The sequence below is a fragment of the Aspergillus aculeatus genome (genome assembly GCF_001890905.1).
Source record: "Aspergillus aculeatus ATCC 16872 unplaced genomic scaffold ASPACscaffold_15, whole genome shotgun sequence".
NCBI lineage: Eukaryota > Fungi > Ascomycota > Eurotiomycetes > Eurotiales > Aspergillaceae > Aspergillus > Aspergillus aculeatus.
In genome coordinates, this window is record NW_017962990.1 from 405,631 (window position 1) to 432,237 (window position 26,607).

A 26,607-nucleotide genomic window follows, 5' to 3' on the forward strand; every position below is an offset into this window, starting at 1 on the left:
AACATGTCTTTAAAGAGTCATGGCGTTTAATAAAGTTGTATACCCATTTTTGCCCTACTAAAGCCTCATCCGATGCCTCCGGCGAGGCTCCTCGTTTCCGGATCAATATAGACGCCATTTCACGAACATGGGAAGGCCTGGGGGGAAGCCCTCGCTTATCCAAGGAGAGAATCCACTGTTCTAACGTCTCCTCCTCTGCAAGAGTCAATTTACACGAAACGACATGTATATCGCTTCGTGATTTGACTCCTTTAACGCGGTTCCAGAGGGTGGTTTGCGGAACGTTGAAAACGCGCGCTGCTTCTCGCAATGACGGAATTTGATCATTCTTTAAAGCCTCAATGGCTAAGAGGATCCTGCCTTCTTGTTCCTTACGTTCTTTTGACGATATAGCCATTTTGGTGGTTGATTTCGTTGATCAAAAGCCTCATGTTTTGGTGGAATGCGGAAGTCACGAGTTGGGCGTTCCACTCGCTTGCGCGTTCCGCTCGCTTACCGATTACGTTACCCCAGAAGCCATCAATGGCCCTGATAAGACAAATGACACACTGATTAATGCCCCGGGTGTTCGTTGAGTGTATACGTCGTAGAGCGGTAGGGAAGTCCCGATTGACTTCAGGATGGATATGTCCTGTACTGGTATAATTCATGCTGCAAAAAGCACAGGATCCTAGCCCTCGGAATATCGACTGGATGGACAGTAAGTTATCGCCTCCAGGAGCACCAGACCCACCAGTTGGGTGGAATGAATGGCTGGGAGCAAAGGCTTCCGGATGCAGGCTGGATCTCCGATGATCTTGCCCGAATCGCTGCTTTCCACACATGCAGGGGATCCTCAACAATTCGATAGATCACATCCTTGATATCAACTCGACTTCTTCACCGCAGTTGTCAACTGCAGTCAACTGCAATGCAAGTTGGCAAACTTTTTCCCATGCGAAACTTCGACCTGAATCAATGCCAGGGTCCGTTGGTTCAATTGGCCAGGAGAGGATGCTTTTCTCACCGATGATAGAAGTCACACAATTCTGTCAGTTGTCAACTTGTCGGAAATGTAGACAATAATACTGTGGACGACAGGCCCAGCATGTTTATGAGGGAATGAACTTCCTTCACCATAATCCTCGAGCGTTATCTTGCCCACTGTAGCCAAGAAGCTAGACTGCTAAGGTAGAGAGAGATAGAGATAGTTTATGCAGCAGCACACACCGCTGACTCAGCTATGCAAGACCACCACCACCACCACCACAACAACATCACATGTTCTTCTCCTCGTGTAGTTCGACGATTCGCTTGGACCCCTCCACTTCATTTCCCAAATAACGCCAGCCATCCATTCCTGACTGTACAAGCACAACATCTCCGAATGATCCGGTAACCACATCAAGCCTGCTGAAATATGCACCATCCAGACACCCGTCATGACCGAACCCCCGAGAAAGCGCTCGCGAGTGGCCTGCACCTCGTGCCAATCGCGCAAGCGCAAATGCACCGGGGACCAGCCCTGTTCAACCTGCGTCCAATTCGGGGTAGATTGCCACTATGACCTGGAGTCGCGCAAGAAGCGAGACGTGCGCCTGTTCCAGTTGCAGTCCACCCCGTTCCTGGGGGGACTTCCCAGCCTCACGCCGGATGGGTTAGGTGGTAGCCTCGCCGCCAGCAGCCGGTCAGTGGAATCGTCCTCAAAACCATCGCCCGATGAGACCGCAGCGCGGCTCAACTCGCTGGACGCCAACTCCGGCGCTGCGTTCGCCAGACGCCTCGGCCTCAAGATCGACCCGACCAACGCGCCCAAACTGCATCTCTTCGCCTGGAACATGGGCGCCCGGCACCCTTCCCCATCCCCGGCCGCGACCATGCCTGCGGCTGCTGCATCATTCTCCGCCGTCAAACCCCTGCCCATTGTGGATCAGATCTCGCAAGATGAGTTGCGTACGCTGGTGGCCGTGTTCTTCGAGAAGGTCGACCCGTGCTACAGCTTCATCGAGCGCGACGACCTGCTGCGCAACCTGAGCCGACGGTGGCTCCCGGCGACGGCCGAGTCCGCCCTCGCCTACGGCGCGTTCGACGCGGTCCTGTGCGGCGTCGGGGCGTTCGGCTGCCTGTTCTCACAGCGGACGGCCACTCCGGCGGAGCTGCAACTGGCGGAGAGCGCCCGGGTGATGCTGGAGCAGCATATGGTGTCCGATGCGCCGCCGTCCGTGGACCTGGTTACCGCCTGGGTGCTACGTGTAGCCTACCTCCGCATGACCGCCACGCCGAACGCAGCCTGGATGGCCAGTTGCTCGCTGATGCACCTCATCGAAGCGACGGGCTTGCACCTCGAACTCCCCGGCGGCGGCGGCGGCGGCGGCGACACGACCACCACCGCCCTCAGCCAACCCGTGGAACCGTGCGACCCGGAACTGCGCCGCCGGCTCTTCGGCATGGCCCGTCATCTGAATGTGTGGATATCGTTCGAGCTCGCGCGCTCGCGCGTGGTCCTGCACGGCGCTACCTCGCTGCCGCCGACGCCCCGCTCGCCGAGCCATCCGACGGAGATCTTCGGCCTGCTCCCAATGTCCGAGAGCCTCGACCCCAACAAGACGCAGGACGCGCCCGCCCTGGAATCCGCGCTGACGGACGTCCTCAACCTGGTGCTCACCCAACCCCCGCTGACTCTGGTTCAATGTAATCTGATGCTCTGCATCTACCGTCGCCTCCGGGCCCTGAACTGCATCATCTCCGGGGCACTGCTCGATCGGGTCCTGGCCCTCGCGGAGAAGGGCCTTCGCGCGGCGCGCGAGATGGTGGCATCGAATTGTCCCTGGCATCAGGCCGCCAACGTGCCGTTCCAGGTCGTGTGTACGCTGCTGGCCATCGACAACCGGGCGGCGCTGATGATGCTGGGCGACGCCATGTCCACCCTCCGCGAGGTCGTGGCGGCGTACGATACCGAGGTCATGCGGGAGGCCTACAGCACGGCGTACCTGCTCATGCTCCTGCACCAGCGGCAGAAGGAGGAGGACACCAAAGTGCTCAAGGATGTGTTGCACGTGCACTCGGCAGCCTCGACATCGCAGATCGAGGCGGGACAGACTGCGTCGACTACGGAGCCGCACCACTCGCTGGCCGACTATCCAGGGTTCTCCTGGCTGAGTGATCTACTAGTTGACATGCCGAGTCTCCAGCACTTCGACATGGAACGGTTCATGTACACCGATATGCCGGGGCCCTTGGCGGAGACTCCCGGGGCCGGGTCGGTTTCTACCAGCTGAATTCCGGACGGAGAAATAAAGCGATCAAATTGAGAACGATGATGGATATACAACCGGTTATAATCTCTCGAAAGAGCGCTAGGGTTTCCTGCAAGGCAAACGAATCACTGGGACTTCTTCTGGCTCTCTACCCTTGTGCGGGCGCCAGAGCTCCGCATCACGGCGCCGAGTTTCCACAGCACCCAAAGCGAACCCAGGACAATGGCAAGTACTGTGCCGAATTCGATGGTCCTGCTGTTGAAGAGGCCGTTCTCCTTCAGCACGGGCACGCTGATCTCCTCGACCAGCCGACCCTGTTCTGCAGCTGGATTCACCTGGTAGAATATGGTCTGGGGCGCAAAAAGCCCCTCCCATCCGAGGTTCACACGGTCGAAGGGGTTGAAATGCATCTTGGACTCCTCACTGGCGGCACACGCCCAGAACATCACCGGCCAGGGGACCTCGACCGAGCGATAACCACTTTCCGAGGGGGCCAAGTACCGCAAATGAAGCGGAATGGTCACGTTCCATTCTTCGGAAGGCTGAACCTCAGGGGGCGTAGCCACCTCGAGCAGCCAATTCGAACCCCACTGACTCACAGACCAGTCCGGCGCCTCGAGGTCCGTCTCGCCCGTCACGGACAGCAACTTGACCAGGTGGTGCGAATCCAAGAACAGCGGATCCTCGGTGCCCAGCTGGTACTTGTCGCCGAAGAGATAGGACGGCAGCGTGAGATACGTATGCAGGGCGCAGGTTGCGTCCGGGGGTTGCAGCGCGGCGGGCGATAGGGAAATGGTCATCGTAGGATGTAAGCCCGTGGGCAGGGGGAACGCCACCGAGAAGACGGCATCACGAGGGAGGGCATGGTGTCTGGAAGAGAAGGAAAACAACGTCGGCTCTAGAATCGGGGGGGCACACTAGTCAGCTGCTGTGGCTCTTTCTCTGAAGACAAACAAACATACTCAACTTCTCATCCTCCCCAACCACCCCTAACAGCCCACCCATCTTGATCTCCTCAGGGTCCGCCGTCCTCTCCGCCCCCAGCAACCCAACCTCCGTCTTCCCTTTGGACCCAGCAGCCGGAGCGTGGAGATCCTCCGTCCACCCCTCGCCCCCCGGCGCATCCGCCCAGAACGCGGACACCACTAAATTGCGCGATCCCGAATCGTAGGCGAGATCCACCGAGTCAGCAGCGAGCAACTCCCGGGCCTGTCGACGACACCGCTCCGCCTCAGCTCCCTCCTTCCCTGTCACTGTACAGACCTTCTCCCGAAAGAAACCCACCAACCCCTCCAACGACCCCAAAGGCGAATAAAACTGATACTCAGACAATGCATCGGACCAAGTGAAAGATTTCTAGCCAGAGATAAAAAGCAAAAAGCAAGAAAAGATTAGCCTCCATGCCGTATAGCCCAACCACCCACCAATCCACTAAGAGAAATTGGGAAAACATACCTCGTAATTCTCACACTTCTTAACCTCCGACCCAAACACACTCCTCAAAACCCGACACACCGCATCGCTGGCACCCCAAACCCAAACCCATTAGCATAAGCTCGTAGTATCCCCCAAACCCAGACCCCAAAACCCAACCCCAACCCCAACCCAAGATAGAACACAGCAAGAAGGGGAAAAAAAAACTCACCTCCTCTCCCCCTCAACACTCTCTTTCCCCTCCCCCTCATCCCCCTTATCCCCCCTCCCCGGCCTCAAGAAAACATGCAACCCCCCGGAGACCCGACTCGCGAAGGGTGTGACAGCCCCCCCAGCGCCGGCGCCAGCAGCAGCAGCAGCAGCATCCCCCGAGGCCCACCTGACACTCAACCGCTCCACACCACTTCCCAAGAACTCTCGGATCTGATACTTCCACAGAAATACGTTACCAGATATTCAAGATAACCGGTCAGCGGGGAACGTGGGGGAGAAACATACCTCGGCATCCCACCCATCACCACTGCCCAATAACTCCTCAACAGGCACGGTCCACCGTTCTTGCTTTGCGCTGTGTAAGTTCCGGATCTCCAGGGCCTGGGGGAGGAGACGGGCTTGGGAGGGGTCGAAGGGGGTGGAGGGGTCTTGGAGGTAGGTTGTTCTGCGTTTGATGGGGGGGGTCATCCTTAGGATTGGTTGGTATTGGGGGTTGATGTCTGAAGAGATATAGTTTATTGTTTGGCTGACGGCAAATGATTACTGATAGAGCGAATTGGTTGAAGACAGGTGCTGGATAGATTGATAATCAAAGGTGATGTGGAGAGAGCTCAACAGGTGGAGCTGGAGATGGAGATGGCGTTGGGAGCTGGAGCTTAAGCTAAGCTTGGATGTTGACCTTGGGGTTGGCGGTCTGCTGGCCTGGGGATTGGTCGCGTGGTTTATCTTATCGGGTGTTATCGTTATCGGAGGTTACTAGGTATCGATAAGGACGTACTGTTGCTAGAGCTCTCTCCACTGGACTGCAGACAGAGTACTGTACTGTACTCTACGTCTACCGGGTTATAGTTACCAGTTACTCATGTCGATTACCCTACTACCTACTATAGCCGAACCAACTTAGGAATTACTTTTATTCGAAGTATATTCGAATCTAAACTATCCTCCCGTCATCAATCATCATCGTTCCATCATCCTCAGCGATCCAGCCGCTCACGCCCAAACGCCAACTATGCTAATTCGATCCCTGGTAATTAGAAAAAAACATCAAAAGCAGTAACAATACTATGATGGGAATATTGCACGAAATCAATCAAGGAAGAACGTCCCGCAGCACCTCCTTCTGGGCCGCAGTCAGGCTAGCAGGGAACCGCACATTGACCCGAATGATCAGGTCACCCCGCTCGCTCGGTTTCTTCGAAACGGTCATACCCAGGCCCGGATACCGTTCCTCGTATCCCGGTTGCGTGGGACCCGGCTTGGAAACTTTGATGGACTTGCCGTCGATCGTGCGGACAATACGTTCCCAGCCGGTGAGGGCCTCTTTCAGACTTAATTCGACCGTTGTGATGAGGTGGTCGCCTTGGCGTTTGAAGTTGGGATGTTCTTTCTGCAGCGACCGTTAGTAAATCACTGCCAAGATCCGTAGGACAGGACAAGAAACCTACCTCAGTGACAATCAGATGCACATCCTGTTTTCCACCCTCTTCCTGGTCTCCCACGCCACGGTACTTGAGCTTCGATCCCGTGCGTAAACCAGGCTTGATCTTCGCTTCCAGCGTGACATCCTGCACGGTGCGTTTGCCGGTCGCCGGATCAAACGTCTTGCTCTTGACCGTCACCTTCTTCGTCACGCCCTTCATGATCTCCTCCAGCGTCAGCGGCAGCTCCTTCTCCATGACGGTGGGCTCCGGCGTCGGGGCACGCGCAGACTGCTTGAAGCCGGTCGACCCGCGGTTGGTCCGGAACCCCCGGCCACCACCTAAGCCGCCACCGAGCATCGAAAAGAGGTCGTCTTCATCCATGCCGCCGCCGCCGCCCATGCCGCCCATGCCGCCGCTGGCTTTGGCGAAATTCCGGAAGATGTCATCCGCATTGCTGAACCGGAATCCGCTGCTTCCACCGGGTCCAGTCGAGAAGTGGAACGTACGGGTACCGCCTCCTCCGCCTCCAGGCATGCCACCGAACGAGAAACCGCCAGGCATCCCTCCGGCGAAGGGGTTGGCACCGCCATCGGCATCGCCACTCGTCGGGGGCGGGCCACCGCGCATGAGGTATTCCAGACCGAATTGATCGTAGACTTTGCGTTTCTCGGGGTCAGAAAGAACTTCATATGCTTGTGAGACCTCTGTCAACAGTCTAGGTTAGCTGTGCACTGGACAAATGAGAACGAAAAAATGGTGAAGCATACCTTTGAACTTCTCCGACGCAGCCGGGTTGTCCTTGTTCTTATCCGGGTGGTACTTCAAGGCAGCCTTGCGATACGCCTTCTTGATTTCATCTTGTGAAGCATCCGGCTTGATCGACAGGGCGTCATAAAGCTTTGTTTCAGCCACCATTGTGGTGTGTGTGTGTGTGTGTGTGTGTGTGTTGTTGTTGATGGTGTTGTTGTTGACGGACGAAAAGGTGGAAATGCAGGTCAAATGTGTAAACGAAAGGGTTCGCAGGTGTTGTCAGGTACTGAAGAACGCTAATTGGAGCAACTCGATGCCTCCAATATAAGCAATCGACGAGGAGGGAGGATCACACCACCGGTCGGGGCGTGCGTTGGGGGAATGATGGCAGGTCGAAACCGGGCGGGGAAGGAAGTACGATCTCGAATGACGTAGAAGATTCACAGGATCACACTGCCCACTGACCACCACCGTCTAGAGTGAGGTAGCGCGGAACTTTCGGGAGTAGAGAGATAAGGAAGATGCAGGGGGGGGAAAGAGAAGCGGAAGAGCGAGTGATCGAGGTGATGTTTTCGTGTTCAGGACAGTAGACGAAAGCCAGTTGTGTCGTTGGGTAGGAGGGGGACAAACGGTGGAAGTCTTATGCAGTAGTGTTGGCGGGCTTTCCGTTCACCTCAGGTGAGCCCTGCGGTGACGTGTGACGCTGTCTCCCCGCTGGCCGGGCCAAGAGAAGGTTCGAGAAGGTTCGATTTCCCAGGCATTGACATGGGCAAAGAGACTGGATACTGAAATCCGGGGCTAGGGATCGCAAGGCTAGCAACAGGCAAATTGTCGACTCTAGCTGAATGGTGGTTCCAGAGAACTCTAGCTGTCAAGGGAGGGAAAAATGGAGACTGAGGCGAGAAAGTGGAAAGTTGATCCATCTGGACTTCAGCCCAAGTATAGAAAGTGTCCTGTCAGCTGGCGACCTGCCTGTTCGGGCTAGTGCGGGGAACGGGCAGCTGGTGATCCACTACCTTTATGTGTACATAAGATTGAAGTTTTGTGCAGTCACCAAGTTCCATATAATCTGACTACATTCAGTTTGCTAATACTGTGTAGTTATTAGATAGATATTCGACGGTCTTCAAGAAACCATACTCTAGACTGACTACCTTGTTTCATGCTACAAATACCCACCAATTCGGTGATATCCCCTCGAATCACTTTCTCCCCACCACCAGGTAGTCCTTGATCACCGCGGATCCATTAACCACGCTCTCAATTTGCTCTTCCGTACAGGTCTCCTGCAAAGCCAGCACGTAGCACACGGGCTCCGGAATCTCGGGCGCCACATTCTTGATGCTCCACGTCGACTCCGGCCCCTGGCTCTGGTAATCCGGGTGCTTCACCGTGGAGATCTTCCCCGTCGCCAGATCCCGATTGAACAGCGCCCGGTGGAAGATCTCATACGCCGTCTGGGGCTGGTAGGCGGGGACCTCGTGGCCCGCCTGATAGACCCGCGTGTACGAAAAGTTCCCCGACTGGCGCACCATGCCACCCACGTACGAGGAGTTGGTCCGCAACTCCGCATAGCCCGCGGACCGGAACTGCGCCGCCCCGGCGTACTCGACCAGCTTGCTGACGGCCTCGCCGCCGGTCCAGGGGCAGGCAAAATCCCGGTCCCCGTAGACCAGGGCCACCTTGACGCCGGAGTCCAGCACGTAGCCGAGATCCTCGATCAGGCCGCGGCGGTCCGAGCGCGGGTAGTCGCCCGTCGACCGGAACGCCTCCCAGATGCTCTCCGCCGAGCGGGTATAGTTGACCGGCACCCCCAGCGCGGCCTGCACCCAGTGCTGGTTCAGGTACCCGATGAAATACGGCTCCGGGAAGGGGTCCTGGGCCGAATGCGCAAAGTCGTAGTAGCCGCGGTCGGAGTATTTCTTGAAGACGCCCTTGACTTCATCGATGCAGTAGGCGTCCGCATCCTGGCAGACCCGGTTGACGGTCTGGTTGTTGCCGTGCATCTCCGGATCCCCCTCGGCGCCTACCGCACGGCACTCGATGATCTTGTCCTTGCAACCGCCCGGTCCACTCCAGGCCTGAATGGCAGCCTCGTAGATGGTCTGGTTGAGTGCTTGGATGCCGTAGGTGTTGTTGTAGGCGATTTCGGGGAAGCTCGGCGCTTGGACAAGCAGGTCGATGCAGCCGTTGATGATGCCAAGAGTGTCGAGGTGGATTGGATGGCCAGACAGGGTGTTTTTAGCGATTCGGTTATTCTGATCTTGGAAGAACGCTGCAAAGGCCGGGCCGTAGCGTCCTCCATATGACTCGGTCCAGATGCTGACGCGGTCATCATGGGGCTTGTACTCGGGGAATTCCGAGAACCAAGTCTGGGCAAACACCCACAGGGCACGGGCGGCATTCACAGTCCCATTAATCGTGGTCTGGTTGTTCATGCTGGGGAACGTGCCCACGTAAAAGGTATTATTCTGCTCCGGGATGCCAGCCTCCAAGCCAGAGATATCCCAGTCACCGGTGAGGGCATCAAAGGTGCCATTGACGGCCACATCATAGCTAAACCCGGTATGAACCGGCTGGTCAATGTAGAGCATGTTGGCATAGTTGTTCCATGACCAAGGGTTGATCTCCGTAGAATTGGAATCCTTGTTGACAACACACGGCCCGTTCTCCTGCAGCAACCCAATGATGGACGACCCGCCAGGACCACCGCTCATCCAAATCGAAAGAGGCGCGTTGGCAGGGTTGTTCCGCGATTCGAAGAACCAGAAGTAGGTGTTAATGGGGTATTGCTGGTCCACCCCTAGCTCATTGAGGGTGCCCGGGGGAAGGTGGACATAGCCGGAGTACGATTTGACCCCAGGCGTAGTTTCACAGATTCCAGGCTGGCAAACAGGTTAGCACGGGGCTTGACGCTCACCTTGCGTTTAATTGGGAGCATACATCTTTGTAGGAGATTTGGACACCTTCATATTGCTTTGAATCGATGACCGTGACGCCTTCAGGCTTAGGAGGGAAGAACTGGCCGGCGGCAGCACAGACGAGGGCGGAGCCCACCACCACAGCATGAAGAGAAGGCATTGGGAGCAGCTGGAGACTTTGGGGGGAGCAGAAGGTCCAATTGACCAGCAGGCAGCTTCTTATAAGGGTCCATGGGGATGGTGCAATTTTTTAGCTCCAAATGAATAGATTGATGGTTGATTAGTAGGTACCTTAGCTGCAGTGCTTAGCCAAATCAAGTGAGAGATAAAAGACCGGTTTAGTGTTGCCTGTAATCCTGCAGTGCCAGTAAGTGGCGGTCGGATCTCTCCGCCGTCAGCCGCTGACTGTTGATTGCCGCCTGCTACAGGTTTCTGAAGAACGTTGCTTGATGAATTGGCCGATGAAAGTTTTCGTGTTTACTTGTTTCCTACAAGGTGTGTTTGTGTTGAAGTGAGGCTCCAGGCACACCGTCAAAGAATGGGTCTCAGGTCAAAGTAAAAATCATACCGTGGTATAGATAGGCTATCCAGAGGCATAGTAGATGACAAGAAGTAACATTTGAGAAGAGTGAACTCATGGGATATAATAAAATGATAAGCAGAAAAAAGGAGTTATCAAGGGAGATGAAAAAAGAAGAATATCCAAATCAGCACAAGCGCCAAGTCCCAGCGCTGGCTATCCTTCCCAGAGCAATCAATGGCTTCCAGCCTAAATCCTGATTCCATTCACCAGAAAAAAAGCCAAGACGCCCAGGTATCCCATGGCCAGTCCATCAACACCAAACACGCTGTAAAATTGACATCGAAGGGCATAAATAAAGTCACAGACATAGAAAGATCGCGAGGACCGGTATTGGGTGCCTTGCAGGTCAATCAGTGTCATATATGAGAGGACCACCGTCCCAAGCATGTGCCTGAAGGATATATATATACAGACGAAAGCAAAGTCTTTTTAAAGTGAAACGCTGATGAAAGCAAGATTGTGACGTATCTTTATGCAAGGTGGGGAGATGCCGCTGCTGCGGCCTTCACATCTGCATCGGAAGAAAGTGGTTTTGCAAGTTCAGCCTTGTCGTTGGCAGCAATAACTTGCAAGTCAGACCTCGCATCGATCTCCTTGATGCTAGCTTCCTTTTCCGAAGCGGCATCCGAGTCGTGGAGGCTGGACACGGAGTGGAAATCCTCCCGGTCAGGTGATGTCTTGTTGTACGACTCTGCTGCTGCGTTGGACGAGGAGTCACTGAGCGAGTCGTCAGACAGGGAGTGCAGGGGTAGTTCGGTGAGGCCAATCATTCCAGAGCGTCCAGGGCTCGACGCCACCGACCGGCGACGACTGTGAGAGCGGGAGAGTGAGGTCGGCGAAGTGGGGGTCGAAGTCGAGATTGAACCAGGAGTACGCGAAGGGTGGCGAGGTGGAAGCGCAGGTGGGACACGCTTGGGAATTGTCACCAAACGGGCACGTGTGAACGTGGGTGAGTAACGTCGAAGTTCAGAAGGCATTGTTGAGTCTTCGATGGAAACGGGGGAATGGGCGATACTTTCTCGCTTGGAAACAGTTGCACTGCTGACTTCGTGCACCTCTAGATCGTCATCGTCCACCAAGTCGTCTTCGACATCGGCAGCGACCGGAGCGTCCGTGGGAACATGATACTCGCCATGCTCGGGGATAACAGCACCCAGACGAGACTCCTCGTGGTCTCGATAACTTCGAGAAGAGGCGCGACTGACAGAAGGCGGCGCTGTAGCCGGACCATCATCCGTCTGGGTCCCTCGATCCATGCTGGCATAGCTCTGCACACTCGCGCGCCAGCTGCTGCGGGGTGAACTATCGAGACTGCGGCGGAATGTGGCATAAATAGGACTGCTTGGGGCGGGTTTGAACTCGAATGCCTCCTGCGACGGTCTGCTTCGCGAACCAGCCTCGCGAATGAAAAGACCTTCCGCTTCTAACGCCTTGACACCAAACGGGTCGGGATCCTCTGGATCAGGTACACCAAAGGAACCGATCGCAGGGCCAAGTTCGACATCACCGGGAGCCTCCCCTGGAGGTGGCAAGAGAGCTTCATCCACATTAGCATCTCCTTGGGCGGCCTTAATAGTTTGCATCAGGGTTTGAATTGATGCAGGAGGGTTCTTGGCCTTGCCAGCCAAGATATCCGTCACTGATATGCGCTCGCCGTAGAATCGCTCGTTTTCATCGCTTCGCTCGATGATGATCGTTCCGTCAACCTGAACACCTGCATACAACCCCCGACTTTTCATGTAGGTCCAAATCGGGGCTTGTCGCTTGTGGACTTCGGATTCCAAAACACCACCCATGCCAACAGGACCGGCAGAGGCGCTTACTTCTCCACCGAGGGTGCAGCGAACTTTCTTGAATGCTTCTAGCGCTTCGTATGTATTGATGACGACCACACAGTCATATATATCGACCCCGGCTAGGAACCCAATACCCGCGGTATGCAGCATGATGCCCGACGGAGGACTCCACTCGCCTGTTTCAGGTATCCGTGCCAGAAGAACACCGCTTCCGCCTGAGCCGCTTAGCCAGAGACCGGTGCGCATGGTGGTGAAGATGGCGAGGCCTTTGGCCTGCTGGATGACCCTTGAAGGGATTTTCTTGAGGACTCGTTGTTTGCCTTTGGGACGGTCGATCTTGCCAGTCGTTGGGTTGACTGCGCTGTCGGTACTCTGGCGATCTGCATCCTCCTCGCTGTAAAAGCCATCCTTGCAGAAGCTTCGTAAAATGCGCGCTGCCTTGTCGCTCTCTTTGTCAATGGCCATGGGCCAAAAGGCCTCTGCGCCGACTCGATTGGAGAGTCGATTGACGGGATCCCCCAGTTTGTCGAGGGTGTGCCATGCCTTGTCGAATCCTTTCTTAGACGTCCCTTTTGTCCGCTCCCAAAAAGTCGAAGGCATTGTGGCGACTCAACGGCGACTGCCACTTGGATCGCCGGACGCACAGCAACTGGTAGTAGAGCAGGACTCAGTCCTGGGTGAGGGGAGTGGGCGACCAGGAAGGGATGCAAGGTAGGAGCGCACGTCTATAACCACAAGCGCAATGGTAGATGGACGAAGACGGCGGGCGCAATAAACATGTGTTGCCGTTTAATTTCCCCAATGTAACTCGAGAATGTATGCAGCACAATAGCAAACGGTTAGTTATCGATGGTCGCTGACACAACCGAGGAATGCGGGTCTGAGGAATGCCAGGAACTATCTAGAGGCGGCGCAAAGGAAATTAGCTGGCGGAAGAAGAATGGAGTTGGCAAGCATGGCAAGCAAGCAAGCAATAATGCGGAGAAACTTTTGGTTGGGAGGAGGAGGGGAAGGGGGGCACAGTTTATGGTCATCATCGGATTAAAACTCATCAGCGACGACTGACTGACGGAAATGTCCGTGAGATCCGCTCAGATCCAGACCGAGAGAGCCGGTGATCCAGTGGCAAGGGCTGGCAGCATACGAGAGTCTCTAAGAGGGGAACCACGGAACGGACGGGGGAGGAACTGCTTACCAGGGCAAAACGGGCCGGGCAACGTTGGGTAGTAAGCAATTCAATGCGATTGGATTTGTAAGGCCTGGTAGTGCAGGTAAGGCCAACAGGTGACAAGAGACAGGAGACAGGAGACAGGAGAGTTGATGCAGAGTCAAAATCCAGTGAAAGGGAGTAAGTATGTAGACTGTATCCTGCACAGGAAATGAGGGGGAAAGAGGGGAAGAGTAGGATTTGGAGGCAAAGATATATAGTAAGTAAACTCAGTCGGCAGGTGATGATCGACTGTGTCGAAACCCGTCCGGTTCGGTCAGATGAGCTAGGCTAGAAGATGTACGACCAGGCAGATGGATGCAGTCGCTGGGGGGTTGAAGAAAGGAGGGAAAGAGGAAGAAAAAATCAAGCAAGAAAAAGAAAAAAGTAAAATAAGATAAAATAAAAACAATAGTCCTAACAAGCAATGCAGTTTACAGAGTAGGAAGTGGAGGGAGAAGGGAGGAAGTAAGAAGTAAGAGAGCTAAAACCAATTGGTATAGATGCAGCTGCAGCTGGCAAAGAGAAGGGAATAAAAAAAAATTACAGAGGAGTCGTGAGTGCCGGTAACTACAGAATACTGAGTGAAGTCCACTAATGGCCAGGCACCACCATCAGTTCAGCACGGCTGGGTCGAAAGGGCATGGTTGGAAAACATGAAAGTGGCGCCGTGGCTGGTTCCGGATATACAGAAAGCTAGCTGCTTACCAAGGGGAAAGGGAAAAGAGGCAGATGACGAAGCATCATGAGGAGGAAACAGCCGGAGGAAGAAGAAGATGATGAAGATGAGGAGTGAGTTGTTGAAAGAAAGTGGAAGAAGATGAAGAAAGCAAAAAGAGGAAAAGACATCATCACTGCATCACTGCATCACTGGCTGCATGACCGGCCGATAAGCCCCAGCCAGCAGCAGCCCCAGTCGCTCGGCTTTATCGCGGCCAGCACAGACATCTTCGATTTCCATTTCATTTCCTATGCATTCCAGCTTCTCATTCTTTCTCATTTTGATAAAGATGTTGTTATTGTTGGTGTTGTTTTCACTTAGGAACCACGCCATCCTCAGACCCATAGAATCATACAATTCATTGTCTTGCCTGGAGTAATCCACCTCTCCCCGAAACTAAACCATGCCCTACAACCGGAGGTCCAGACAGTCAGAAATTGCATGCTGATCAGATCGCATCGTCATCGACTACGTACCGTAGTCTAGTCTACCCGAGGGGAAAGAGAGAAAAAAAGAGGGTCCCTGAACCTGACCCTCTTTTCCTTCCTTCTGCCTGCCCTTCGGCTATAGTTGTTCCAACTGGATTAGTAGTTACCCTTGGAATTTTCAGAATCGTCCTGAAACTCGGATAATGTCTTTTTCTTCAACCAAACACTAGAAACTATTTTTTTTTTGGCCACCAGTCTTTCTTTGTGCGGAGTACAGAGTACAGTACAATCCTCTCAATATTCTCCATCCCTGCATTCGGATGCGATGTCGATGTATCCAAACCCGCGCGCGCGCTGCGAACGGGCATCTGACAGGTCCAATAGCGGTTACTTTGTAGAGAAGAGTGTGAGCCAACCCCAGCCTTCAGCCTCTAGACCTTTAATTCTCCCCTAATTCAGCTCTCTCCCTCGCCCTCTCCTCCCCCCCCCTTGCGACAACGGCTTTATTCTTCCTCGAGTCGCCTAGGTGAATTACCCTCAAAAGGACCCAGAGAGGGTTATTTGTTTTGCTTCTTCGACCTTGTCTCTATACTTCCTACCTCCCCTCCCCCTTGTAGTGGTGAGGGTCCAGCTTAGGTTATAGTATATGCATCTATTCATCCATCCCAACCCACTCATCCATCTGCAACTCACTCTCAGCCCAACCCTCGCATTTTTTTCCCTTTTCCTGTACGTACCTTATCCTCCCTCCTCCCTTCCTGCTCTCTGGTTTCCATGACAGGTCCAATCCCCCCCATTCCAGATCCGGTGACAGTGGTCCACCGTCCGTACACATAAGCCCGTCGATAGTTTCCAGTTCTGCTCCTCTCCCGGGGACTTTTAGTTTCCCAACTGCTGCATCAATTTTTCTGTCCGATTTGCTCGGGGGATGTTGACCCTCCCCTCAAACCCCCGAATCCAGTTTCTCCTCTCGAAGACAGGTTCTATTTTAACATCAACAAGAAAAACCTGACGAGCGTTGACATGATGACAGTGGCGGCACCTCATCTTCAACAACAAAGGAACCCAAACCAGCGACAAAAGGTCTAGCCCCAGATCCTCACCCTCCGAAGTGTTTCCACCTGTTTCGTGTCCTTCATTCCAAGACTCTATCCAGATCTACCATCCTCTTTTCTGCCCTCCACTCTTCTTGCCCCCAAACCAAAGACCGAACAAAAGTAGATAATTAAGCTCCGCCCCTCCGAGTTGGGAAAACAGAACAAGAACCCGGAAAAAAACTCGACATATCAGATTTAGCTAGCTAAATCTTCGATTCAGCTTTTCATCACTCACGCAATTCGTTTTCCTTTGCCCCGTGATGGCCAGAAAGGGGTCCGGCCGCATGATGTTCTCCCACACATGCCCATCGAAATTTGACTTTTGTCACTCCATCAATCATCTTTGCCACTGGAACGAGGGGACATACTATGTATAAGAATAATCATACACATCACATCTGTCTATTAGACCATTGAGAGTTCCGGTGGAGGTGAGAGTTGGGGCCCAGCACGAGGAATTGCAGTTTGCGGTTATTGCGGCTTGTAATGATGGGACTATGTAATTGGAGGTGTGTGTGGGTGTGTGTCCATGTGCAGAAGAGGATCGATCTTGCAGCTATTCGCAAGTCTCAAACTCTGCGCTTTCTCTGGATCTGCTTCCATTCGATTGGTAGGGATATATCGAAGATAGACACATTCGGGATGAACCCTAAAACTATCTGGGAATCTTTCGAGTTTGTTTTGTTCCAGACGTTTCGCAGTGGACAAGCATCCCCGCCGAAGGGTCCAATCGGCTCTATCGACATGGGAGCTAGAAAGATTCCAGACGAAGCCGAGAGAACGAGGGAGGACAGCCAAATCAGAAACCGTCGAAGGTTGCATAGCTCAGTCTCCGTCTCTTCCCCTCTTTCACACAAATTCCATTACGGGGAATCTGAATCTGATAGACCCCAGGGCCCCAGTCGCTAACCCGTCATGCGAACCTAAGAAGCTTCTGTTTCTCTTCTGGGCTGGGCTGGTTACGATGCAGCTTCGATCCGAGCATGATGGATCTAGCCCTAATCCAGCAGCCGGCGCATGACAGCTAGCGGCTGGAGAACTACCGATACTGTACTCCGTACCTGTCAGCCTTCAGGAACTGTGGTTCGTGAAACAACCTCTCACACGAGAAACTAGTGGGTTTAGCCTTAATCAATAGTAATTCAATCTAAATCCCTTTCATGCAGGATCTAGGATACGTGATAGCACCGCAAAAAAAAAATGTGGGGTGGTGTTGTCGACTTGCTGTCAGCGGCGCATTTCCATCGTCAAGTTGACCAAAACCAGTATATGTGCAAGCCAGAAGAACTCTTCCTGGGGAACTAAGACAGGTAGAGAGAGCAGCTGTCATGAGGGTCACGGGTGTGATTCACGGAGGACTTCTGCTGCAACTCCGCTACGGCTACAGCCTGCAGCTGCACCTTCACCCTAAACAGACAGCCGACAGCACTCGGCACATCCGAAACTCTACAAATCCCGGCGGCACTGAGTCCCTCATTCGACCTTGCGCAACGTAGGCTACACATACAGCGGTATAGTCTGTTTCCTCATTCCCCTCAGACACTTGTCTCGAGGTGGTCCGAGGGCAGAAGTCCATCACCAGTCACTCTACCCAAGGATGGACTGGCATGTCGAGTTGCTTGACTGTAGATGTAGATAGTCCAAGCGCGAGTCCATATGCTGATCACAGCAATGGAAACCAGTACTTCCACGCGCCTTATTTGGTTTATATATCTTCTGTTGCTCTCGTGGAGGGGTTCTGAGTTTAGCATCAACCAAATCCACTGCTCATCTCTCTGGCTGTCATCTATGGGGATTTGACATGGCCATGGATGATCTTTAACTCGGCAGATAGAATAAGAAGCCGGCAAGCAGGCATCGAGACCTCATTTCGAAGAGACCCGAGGTTTGTAAGCTTGTACTTAGCATTCAAGAATTGTAGTCAATGGCTGGTTGTCTGGATCGGCTGCTGGCCTCATCATGTCCTCATTTTATGAATGGGCTGTAGTATAAAACGCGGGAAACTTTCATCTGCACAGACTCTCGATAAGAGAGAATTACGTTAGCCAGTGCCGCATAGACCGCGAGACGACGCGGGCCACCATCTATTGAGCCTCTTCCACAAGTATCGACCTGCCCACAAACAAATGCGGAGCAAATAGAAGTAAAATCCCACCCCCGCCCTTACCCTCACCCTCACCCTCATATACCTCATCAACCGCAACAAACCACTCGCTACACTAGGGAGGAAGACAAAAGGGATACTGTACAACACCTAGGAGATAAAAACCAAAAAGCTCGCACTGCAGGAGCAGCCACCTTATGAGTCGGTAGGCCACTCCTCTGTGCAGTGCTACGAAAACCCCCTCTTATCCCCGAGGGTTTTCATCCCAGTTTTATCTCCCGACGGGGTGGAGGAAGGGGATATTCCTGCGTCAGGCGTTATCCCCTTCTCCCCCGCCGGGATTCGAACGCGGGACCGATGGCGTTTGACCTTGCTACGCTCGGCGAGTTCCCCACTACGCCATCGGCCCTGCTGGTTACCGAGTAAATACCTTGGCTAAAATATAACCCAGCAATCACTAGCTACTTTAAGAATAATATTCGCGAGATATCGCCGAAGTACAGCTCCGCACAGAGTCCGTCCACATTAAATATACTATATGGTGAGCTGAGGAACACTTCCATTACAGGCCCGTACTATGTGAAATTGATGAATGGGTATTATCTCTTCTTGTTCCTGTACTCAGTACTTTATCATACTACATTTATGACATCCACCTTCCACATTGTTTCTGCCAAACATGCAACCCTACCATTCCCATCATCTAAATACCGTGCTTTTTATCTAGATCTATCCACCTCCACCACCACCATCAACCAAACCCCCCACCACCCATCAAACTCTTCCAACCCTGGAAAACCATATACCCTCATCCAGAGTACTGCCTTAGACACAAAATCACTAGAAACCGACCCACCCCTTCCAGAAAAACCCAGCTCCAACCACCAAACGTGATACATCACATTCCCCACGCGCGAACCCCAGCCCTGAGCCGACATATCAATCCATCCACCCATTCATCAATATATACAACCCGCACAAACGACCGATCGATCACGAACCCGATCCATCCAGCGATCAACATCTGAAAACCGGGAATTGCAACGAAGCAAGATCTAACCTAGTAGAAAACGGGGGTCGCTTTCAGCTGCGCTTCTAGAATGCGAGCTACGCTTCACTAGAACCAGGATGGGAAGGGCTATGCAGTAGATTAATATACCTGGGACATTGTGGAGTATATCTATACGTGGGGCGGTCGAGCTGAATTTTGCTTTTGTTTTGGTTCTATGAATAGACATTTGGGGGGTGGGTTATGCTTGACTTTATGGTTTCTGGTCAAATCAGTGATTTCGTGAGAGTTCGCTATTTACCATCGCTTGAGGGATATTTGTAGTAGGCCAAGGGTTGTAGGCTGGTTCGATTATGAAAGAACTATTGGAAATCATGGAGAGGCAGGGTGCCAAATCATGGCGGCCGAACAGAGGCTTTATGGCTAGGTAGCCACCGCGTAGCCACCGTAGAACTACATTTACATAAAATAGAAGTACGAGAGAAAAAGTCTTATAGTTTGATATGTTGATTGTTTTTATAGTTATTCATTTATTGGGACAAAGGAAAGGAATCAGAGAAACTCACCGCAAGAAAGGGCCGAGCCGAATGCTCAAAAATTCATTGTCGCCAATCTTGGCAACCAACCGCCTATTCCTCCTCAAACACATAGTTTCCCCCGGTCTCCTCGACGAACTTATCCCACAGTGCCTGCACCCGATCCCCATTCCAGGGCCCGAGAATCCGACCGCGCCAGCCACCCCGAGACCGAAACCCGGGCTGCTGGGACTCGACGACCCGGGCTTGCGCCTCCCGCTCCACCACCCACTTCCAGAACTCGTCCAGCTGACGCCGATACTGGCGGTAGAGCTTGGCGTAGTGGGCGATATCCGCCGAGCAGTAGTTGAGGAAGTCGTTGTCCAGCGGCCGGCGACGCAGGATGTGGTTGTCTCCGTCGCGGCCGAGGTAGAAGGAGTTGGAGCGGCCGCGTTCTTTCTCGGCCTGCCAGCGGCGCGCCTCGGGCTCGGTTAGCCCGGCGTCATACTTGATGCACGCCGCGAGATTGGTCACCCGACCGTTGCCGCGCCGCCAGCCCCCGGAGGCGGCGTGCTGCATCAGCTGGAGGTCAGCAACGCGCTGGAGGCGAATCTGGAACTGACTGAACAGCGCGTCCGAGCCATTCCACACCTCGAAGAGGACCTTGGTGCGGTTGGGGGACTCGAGGATGGCCTGGAGGCTGATGGTGTCGCAGGAACGGGAACTCGCGGTCGTGGAGAAGGCCCGGGCGCCGAGGGTCTCGAGATCCACTACGTAGATGTTGTTCATGCATTCCAGGTAGATTAGCATCAGGCTCAGGGTACCTTCGCGGGAGAGATCTACACCTTTCAGACCGATGTAGAGTGGCTCGAAGGGATACGCGATGATCGTATCGACAAGGCAACGAACCCTATCTTCAGTGTCGATGAGATGAATGGTGCTCATTCGCACGTCGGCCATTGTTGGTAACTCACGATTTTGCAGAGCTTTAGTAGCAGTCAGCAATTTTTTGGGCGATTATGCTGCCTCTCTGTGGAAACCTATCTTGTCTGAGGTGGTAGACTGACGGGTCAAGAATGGGAGTCAAGATCTGGCCATTTCCATGGTTTTTATATTTGCACGGTGGAAGCGTGGAAAGAATATTCTTTGGGGCATTTTAGGGAGATTCCCATAGAGCATATTGTTTAACCTTTGTCTGTCAATGCACTCGAGTCATTCTTTGTTTTCTTATCGAAATTGAGCATTTCCTTCATTCTGCAGGGATACACCAGTCCCTCCACTGCTGCCCACACAGTAACCGTGCGAGGACTCCCACATGCTTTGTGACGCAGAACGATAGCGAGTCAGGCAGTCATCACGAAGCGATCCATAATCTTTGCGTGATGGAAGACGAAGACGGAGAGGTATGCATGCCGCCGATGGATCTACATATTGGTAGTCCAAGGAGGATGTGATAGATAGGGCTAGAATGTGGAAAGCTCCGAGTGAAGGCAGAGCAACGAAAAAGAAATGTATGCAAAAAATGATATATATCCCCTCGGGGAATAAAAAAGTAAAAATACCGAACCAAGTCTAGGTAGGTAGGTAGTCAGTCATAAACCTACACAAAACACAAACATACGCAAATGCTCCTTTCCACCACAAACCCTTACACCTTACAGAGCACCCAGCTCCTTCAGCTTGCCGATGAGTCCGTCCACATCCTCAACCTTACCACCACCCTGGCGAGCAGGGGGTTCTAAAGAGAAAGTATTAGCACCAATTCCCTTCTCTTGACTGATGAAAACACGCCAGGAAACTCACCAGTAACCTTGATCGTCTTCAACCGCTTCTTATCCTCAATACCAAAGTCGGCCAACGTCTTCTTCTCGAGGGGCTTCTTCTTCGCCTTCATGATATTCGGCAGCGTGGCGTACCGGGGCTCGTTCAACCGCAAGTCCGTCGTGATGATCATGGGCAGCTGCGCGCGCAGGGTCTCGACGCCGCCGTCGACCTCGTGTGTGACCTCGACCGTGCCGCTCTCGTCCTTGATCTCGACCTTGCTGGCCTGGGTCGCCTGCGGCCAGCCCAGCAGACCCGCCAGCATCTGACCGGTCTGGCCCTGGTCGCCGTCGATCGCCTGCTTGCCCAGCAGCACCAGGTTGATGTTCTCCTGCTTCACCACCGCCTGCAGCATCTTGGCCACGGTCAGGGGCTCCGGCCCGCCGTCCGGGCTGTCGCCTACGTCGACGTGGAAGGCCCGGTCCGCGCCCATCGCCATCGCCGTGCGCAGCGTGTCCGCGCACTTGGGGCCGCCCGCCGACAGCGCCAGGATCTGGTCCACCTTGATCGGGCTCTGCTTCTTGGTGTGCCGCTCGCGCAGACGCACGGCCTCCTCGACCGAGAGCTCGTCGAAGGGGTTGAGCGAGTGCTTGACGCCGGCCGTCTCCACGCCGGTGTTGGCTTTGTTCACGCGGGGTTTGACCTGTTGAGTGGGGATTGGTCTGTTAGTTTATCTTTGTTTTCATATAGAAAATGATTGCCAAGTTGTGCGAATATGAGCATGCTGAGTTTGATTTCGAACTTGAGACTCTAGTATTGGTGGGTGCAGTGCAATGGATATGGAAACATCGTGGCGCGGAGATTCGACTCGGCGACTTCAATTCTCACCGAAGCCGGAGCACGGCAGGGCAATAAAAACTCACCGCATAGTCGATAACCCGCTTGATGGGGACAAGAATCCGCAGGTTGCTGGCCATTGTGAGTGTTCTGTGAAAGATGTCGGACCAGGTGGGTACAGCTCCGATGGGCTCGTGAGGGGAAAAATGTAAAGAGCGCGAGAGAGGAGGGGGAAGAGAGATGGGGCGGGAGAGGAAGAGAGGAGAGGGAAATAGTGTTGTAGCTTAAACCGATCCGTCGGAGCAGTCACAGACTCACAATCCATCCGCGGCAGAAAGCAGGTGACTCTAGGCGGAGAAGCCCCCGAGGCGGGCCGAGCTCATCATCTCTCCGCCTGTGTCAATCCCGCCTCCAACCGAGGTAAGTCAGGGCAGTCAGGGCAGATGTCTAAATAGAATACTATCTGGAGTCTTCCTGGCAGCTGATAGAGGGCAAATGACCTCATTGTGCTTGAACTATGCTCTAAAATGGTTTCTAATGTCTCGTTTCCCCCCAAAAGTCTATGCAGTCGGTCTCACTGACCGACACAATGATCACCACGTTTCTTGTTTATACCGGCCTGTCTTCTCCATCCCCAGCAGATACTGCTCGGCGCCCTGTTCATTGAACCGATCAGTCTCCACCTCCGGTCCGTGCTGAAATGCCTCAGTGAGGGCCTGCCGCACGGCTTTGGGCATATTCCCAGAGGATCCGCAGATGTACACCGAGCCACGCATGTCATGCAGGAGTTTAAAGAGGAGGCCGACATTCTCGCGGATCACATCCTGAACGTAGACCTTCTGCGTCTGGTCTCGCGAGAACGCAGTCAGGACCTTCAAGCGGACCAGCTCACCCAACTCCTCCCACTCTTGTTCGAAGAAGAAATCCGCCTCTCTGTTGCGACCTCCATACACGAGCAGAGTTGGCCCGATCGGAGGCTCCACTCCAGGGTTTTCTTCCCTGTACGCCTTGACGATCGCGGCCTTCTCCCAGATCATCGATCGCAGGGGCGCGATTCCAGTGCCAGGGCCAATCAAGACCGTCGGTCCTACTAGTTGATTGACCGATGAGTTGAGGCCCCCACGCTGCAACTGCACTTGAAGTGTACTTCCGGGTTGAAGCACCGATAGATACCGGGTGCAGACCCCCTGTCGAATGCGCTTGATGACTGTTTGATACTTGACGATAGCGACCAGCAGCTCGAATTTAGTGCCTCCCTCCGCTGTATGCTTGAGGGCGCCCCCGCTGGCAATACTGAATTGTCTCGCTCTCATGATCGGAAACACCGAGACCGCATGCTGCCATGGAATCTTCACCGAGTCGAACTCGTGCAACACCTCCAGGATGCTGCGTCGCGGCCGAGTGGTATAATCCCACAGTTCGTCCAGGAACTCGGGGTTGGTGAACTCCAGAAGACGCTCCTTGTGCATTTCGTAATCCGTGTAATGAGCCACTGTAGCGAAGAACGCTCGGCGAGGAATGGCCTGAATGTCGAGGTAGTCGGTAAGGAGAGCGCGTAAGGTCAGTCTGGGATATGAGTCGAAACCCTGGATAGGTGGCGAAGGCATATCCTCGTCGTCTGCCATGAGTAATGTCGGCCCAGGGACGAGTGTCACCGGCCGATCGACATCTGCCTCCCAGCCCATCATCGTGATGAGATTGTCCACGTCGACGGCGAAGTTCTTCGGGGTGATGGATAGCATATCCCCAGGAACGTAGGACACTGCTTCAGGGACAGTCAGGGACAAATGGCGCACATCCTGCCAGTGATTCGCGGCAGTCGCCCGCCTATTCTCTGTCAGTGTCGCCGTCAGCGTATCTGGCAGCGGCCGAAGATCATGACCGAGTCGGTCCAGCTCAGAAGATCCGTTGACCCCTGCATCAGATCCTGCGGCTCGCTCCGATTTTAAGGATTCCTCCCCATCATCTCGTAGTTGCAAGACCCATTTCGGAGGCAGCTGAACGTTGTCCGGTATCGGCACTTGCCCTGGCGGAAGCGGATATGTGTCGAGCAGATGCTCACGAAGCCTGGTGAACCACGGGATAAACGTCCCCTCCAGACTATTACAAACTAGCACATCAGCATCTCCGTATCTCCCGGGCTGATTGTTGTCAATAAGCAAAGGAAAAAAAAGGAATCTCACCCCTCGGGATGTTGCTGGTCCGCCTCTCCGCAGGGATGTATCTCCTCAGCGCCCAATTGAAGCAATCGTTTATGCAATTTGCGAGCAGCCCAATTAAACCTATACCCAACGACATTTGATCAGCTTTCCCAATTCACCCTCAGAAACTCCATCTAAATCTCCGATGCACACTCACTTCGGATAGGAACTATCCCCCAACCCAAAAGCCGCAAAATTGACCCCACTCAAGAACGTCGCGGGGAGCTTCTTCAACAACAACGATCGCCAAAACGATCGCGCATTAGCCGGAAAATCGCCCTGCCCGGTGGTGGAAACAACAAATAACACCAGCGTGTACGAATTGAGCGTCTCCTAACAGTATCGTTGGAGTCAGCGTTGGGGGTTCGTGCACACACACACACACACTCTCTCTCTCTCTCTGTCCCTTAACCATCTACATCATTGGCGATGGGAGACCGCACCGGCTTGTACTGATTCAGTTCCGCAACATGGGTCTTGAAATGGAGCCGCTCGGCTAATGCGCCGAGCTCCTCGGCGACCTCTTGAGAATTACCAGTTTCGGAGCCATAGAGGACGAGCGCAGAGCGTCTCTGTTGGGTTAGCTGAGGTTTGCTGCTCATTGCTTCTGGTATGGCACGTGCTTGCGCAATACCTGTAGTTGATATCGAAAAGCGGGAGCGAGTCACTTTCGTTTTTTGCGGTTTCAATCACTCACTCACTCTCACTCGCTATCTTTTTTTTTGGGGAAGCCCCCCTCCCCTCTTCCGGAACGAAGGCCTTTTGCGCCGACAGAGCGGGATGACGTCATCCCGACGATCGGTCTCTTCGTTGCGAGGGGGATTTGGGGTCTTTTTCACTGGTATGGATTGCAGGGTCTTGATGTCGAGTTGATAAGAGTCTTCTACCTGGTGATATGTTCATACATAATATCAAATCCTTCGAAGAAGTTGTTTTTTGACAAGAAACCATTCTTACTGATTGAACCTAATTACAACTGCTCGCGAACAGTATTGGTTCCAAAAGAAGAAGAAAAAACACGGCCAAGTACACATGTCTCAAACCATAAAGCCCGATAAATCGCTCAGATTGATAAGATCGAAGGAGATAATGAATATAAGGGTATCTTAAAGATAAGCGCCCGCTTTTTAATACGTATCCTCATCACCACCACCGCCGCCACCATCTCCAAACCCATCGTCGCCGTATTCATCGTCTCCGCCATCGAAGTACTGCTCCGCGTTGTAATCCCCACCCATATCGTCGTCGTCATCCTCGAAGTCATCATCCATGATTTCCTCTTCCTCCTCATCGGGGTCCAGGACCTCCCGTTCATCATCCTCGTTCTCCGCATCGCCCTCCTCTGCGTTCTTCCCCTTCTTGCCCGCCTCGTCGTCCTCCTCATCCTCATCGTCCTCGAAGCCGCGCCGAATGCCGGGCCGATCAATGCGCAGCACATATCCGTCCATCGCAGCATCGGGCTTGAAGCTCGGCTGAATGGTCGACCACAATTCCTTGGGGAAGAATTTCATCACTGCAGCAGCAAAAACAGCCCCTCAAAAGTTAGCAATCCGTAAAAAGTAGAACCCACCACACCCCCATTCTTGGCCCCTCCCAGAACAAGTAAAACAAGAGAAGCAAACCCCGAATCTTCCACCTCAAGCACAAGGGAACCACAAAACGGTACACAACTCACCATACTCCCTCCCCACCAACTTCGGCAACGTCCGCATCTTCTTCTGATATTTGCCCGAGTACGAGGGCATCCCATGGAACGGGTCGAAGTGCACCCGCGCGGCACTCTCCTTCTTGGCCGACGACGTCGCCGAGTCCAGCACGGAGTAATACGGCCCATCATGGAATCGTTCTCGAAGCGACCGGTACTGATCCACCTGGATCTGCTCGTGGGGGGTTAACGGCCTGGCGCGGGGGACATGGTATTTCTAGAACATCGCACAAGATCGTTAACACGGGACTTCGTATTGGGCCCGGACACTGATGCCGGAAAATCCTCTCTTCAAGAAGCATTCCTCCCAACGACAAACAGGACAGAAACATACCGGAAAGAGAGGCGTCGGCGCGGTGTCGTTTTCTCCGCCTCCTTCACCAGTTTCCCAACTGAATTCTGCTCCGGGGAGCTTGCGGCCCTTCTTAGCTCCGAAGCGAGACATAGTGGAAAGAAGATGAGGGGTATGTCAGATGGAGAGATGGTGTCGATTTCGTCCTGAGCCTCTTCGTCTCGTCACAGCGGCAGTAATGCTGTACCAAGGTCGAAGGGCGACGGCGGGGAAGAGTTGCAATGAAAGTGACTTTGAGAGGGGGCTGCGGCGCGGCTGGAGAAAAAAAGGACTAAGGGCTCACCACTAACTTCTGGACTTCCGGGCGGAGCTT

General features: G+C 53.7%; 9 protein-coding genes across 9 annotated transcripts; 1 reads left to right on the plus strand and 8 right to left on the minus strand.

Annotated features, from left to right (window-relative positions):
- Positions 1-4: 4 nt before the first annotated feature.
- On the minus strand, positions 5-397 carry ASPACDRAFT_15257 (uncharacterized protein; the record flags this gene model as incomplete). The annotated part of the gene is made up of 1 exon (XM_020197147.1): positions 5-397. A coding segment is annotated over one exon (393 nt), but the record flags the coding sequence as incomplete, so codon positions are not given.
- A 1,024-nt stretch (positions 398-1,421) lies between these two features.
- On the plus strand, positions 1,422-3,257 carry ASPACDRAFT_1882650 (putative C6 transcription factor; the record flags this gene model as incomplete). The annotated part of the gene is made up of 2 exons (XM_020198291.1): positions 1,422-3,193; positions 3,254-3,257. The coding sequence occupies 2 exons, from the start codon at positions 1,422-1,424 to the stop codon at positions 3,255-3,257; spliced, it is 1,776 nt and encodes a 591-aa protein (XP_020053159.1).
- Positions 3,258-3,367: 110 nt separating this feature from the next.
- On the minus strand, positions 3,368-5,339 carry ASPACDRAFT_15112 (uncharacterized protein; the record flags this gene model as incomplete). The annotated part of the gene is made up of 5 exons (XM_020197145.1): positions 3,368-4,134; positions 4,199-4,592; positions 4,731-4,758; positions 4,882-5,084; positions 5,169-5,339. Coding segments are annotated over 5 exons (1,563 nt in total), but the record flags the coding sequence as incomplete, so codon positions are not given.
- Positions 5,340-5,877: 538 nt separating this feature from the next.
- Positions 5,878-7,252, minus strand: ASPACDRAFT_124745 (putative DnaJ domain protein Psi). The gene is made up of 3 exons (XM_020196747.1): positions 7,075-7,252; positions 6,332-7,011; positions 5,878-6,273 (listed from the first exon to the last, which is right to left on the minus strand). The coding sequence occupies exons 1-3, from the start codon at positions 7,220-7,222 to the stop codon at positions 5,977-5,979; spliced, it is 1,125 nt and encodes a 374-aa protein (XP_020053161.1). The 5' UTR covers positions 7,223-7,252; the 3' UTR covers positions 5,878-5,976.
- An 850-nt stretch (positions 7,253-8,102) lies between these two features.
- cp1 (putative carboxypeptidase S1) lies at positions 8,103-10,284 on the minus strand. The gene is made up of 2 exons (XM_020198818.1): positions 10,001-10,284; positions 8,103-9,942 (listed from the first exon to the last, which is right to left on the minus strand). The coding sequence occupies exons 1-2, from the start codon at positions 10,136-10,138 to the stop codon at positions 8,260-8,262; spliced, it is 1,821 nt and encodes a 606-aa protein (XP_020053162.1). The 5' UTR covers positions 10,139-10,284; the 3' UTR covers positions 8,103-8,259.
- A 782-nt stretch (positions 10,285-11,066) lies between these two features.
- ASPACDRAFT_54208 (uncharacterized protein) lies at positions 11,067-12,957 on the minus strand (the record flags this gene model as incomplete). Its single annotated transcript, XM_020202849.1, has 2 exons — positions 11,067-11,106; positions 11,141-12,957. The coding sequence occupies 2 exons, from the start codon at positions 12,955-12,957 to the stop codon at positions 11,067-11,069; spliced, it is 1,857 nt and encodes a 618-aa protein (XP_020053163.1).
- A 6,471-nt stretch (positions 12,958-19,428) lies between these two features.
- ASPACDRAFT_1858936 (uncharacterized protein) lies at positions 19,429-20,398 on the minus strand (the record flags this gene model as incomplete). Its single annotated transcript, XM_020197641.1, has 1 exon — positions 19,429-20,398. The coding sequence occupies one exon, from the start codon at positions 20,396-20,398 to the stop codon at positions 19,553-19,555; it is 846 nt and encodes a 281-aa protein (XP_020053164.1). The 3' UTR covers positions 19,429-19,552.
- A 695-nt stretch (positions 20,399-21,093) lies between these two features.
- Positions 21,094-24,839, minus strand: tah18 (NAPDH-dependent diflavin reductase; the record flags this gene model as incomplete). The annotated part of the gene is made up of 7 exons (XM_020202850.1): positions 21,094-21,176; positions 21,242-21,902; positions 22,123-22,186; positions 22,637-24,103; positions 24,220-24,318; positions 24,395-24,570; positions 24,681-24,839. The coding sequence occupies 7 exons, from the start codon at positions 24,837-24,839 to the stop codon at positions 21,094-21,096; spliced, it is 2,709 nt and encodes a 902-aa protein (XP_020053165.1).
- Positions 24,840-25,364: 525 nt separating this feature from the next.
- ASPACDRAFT_1882656 (DNA-directed RNA polymerase III subunit C31) lies at positions 25,365-26,561 on the minus strand (the record flags this gene model as incomplete). The annotated part of the gene is made up of 3 exons (XM_020198292.1): positions 26,277-26,561; positions 25,913-26,159; positions 25,365-25,750 (listed from the first exon to the last, which is right to left on the minus strand). The coding sequence occupies exons 1-3, from the start codon at positions 26,385-26,387 to the stop codon at positions 25,365-25,367; spliced, it is 744 nt and encodes a 247-aa protein (XP_020053166.1). The 5' UTR covers positions 26,388-26,561.
- Between the last annotated feature and the right edge of the window lie 46 nt (positions 26,562-26,607).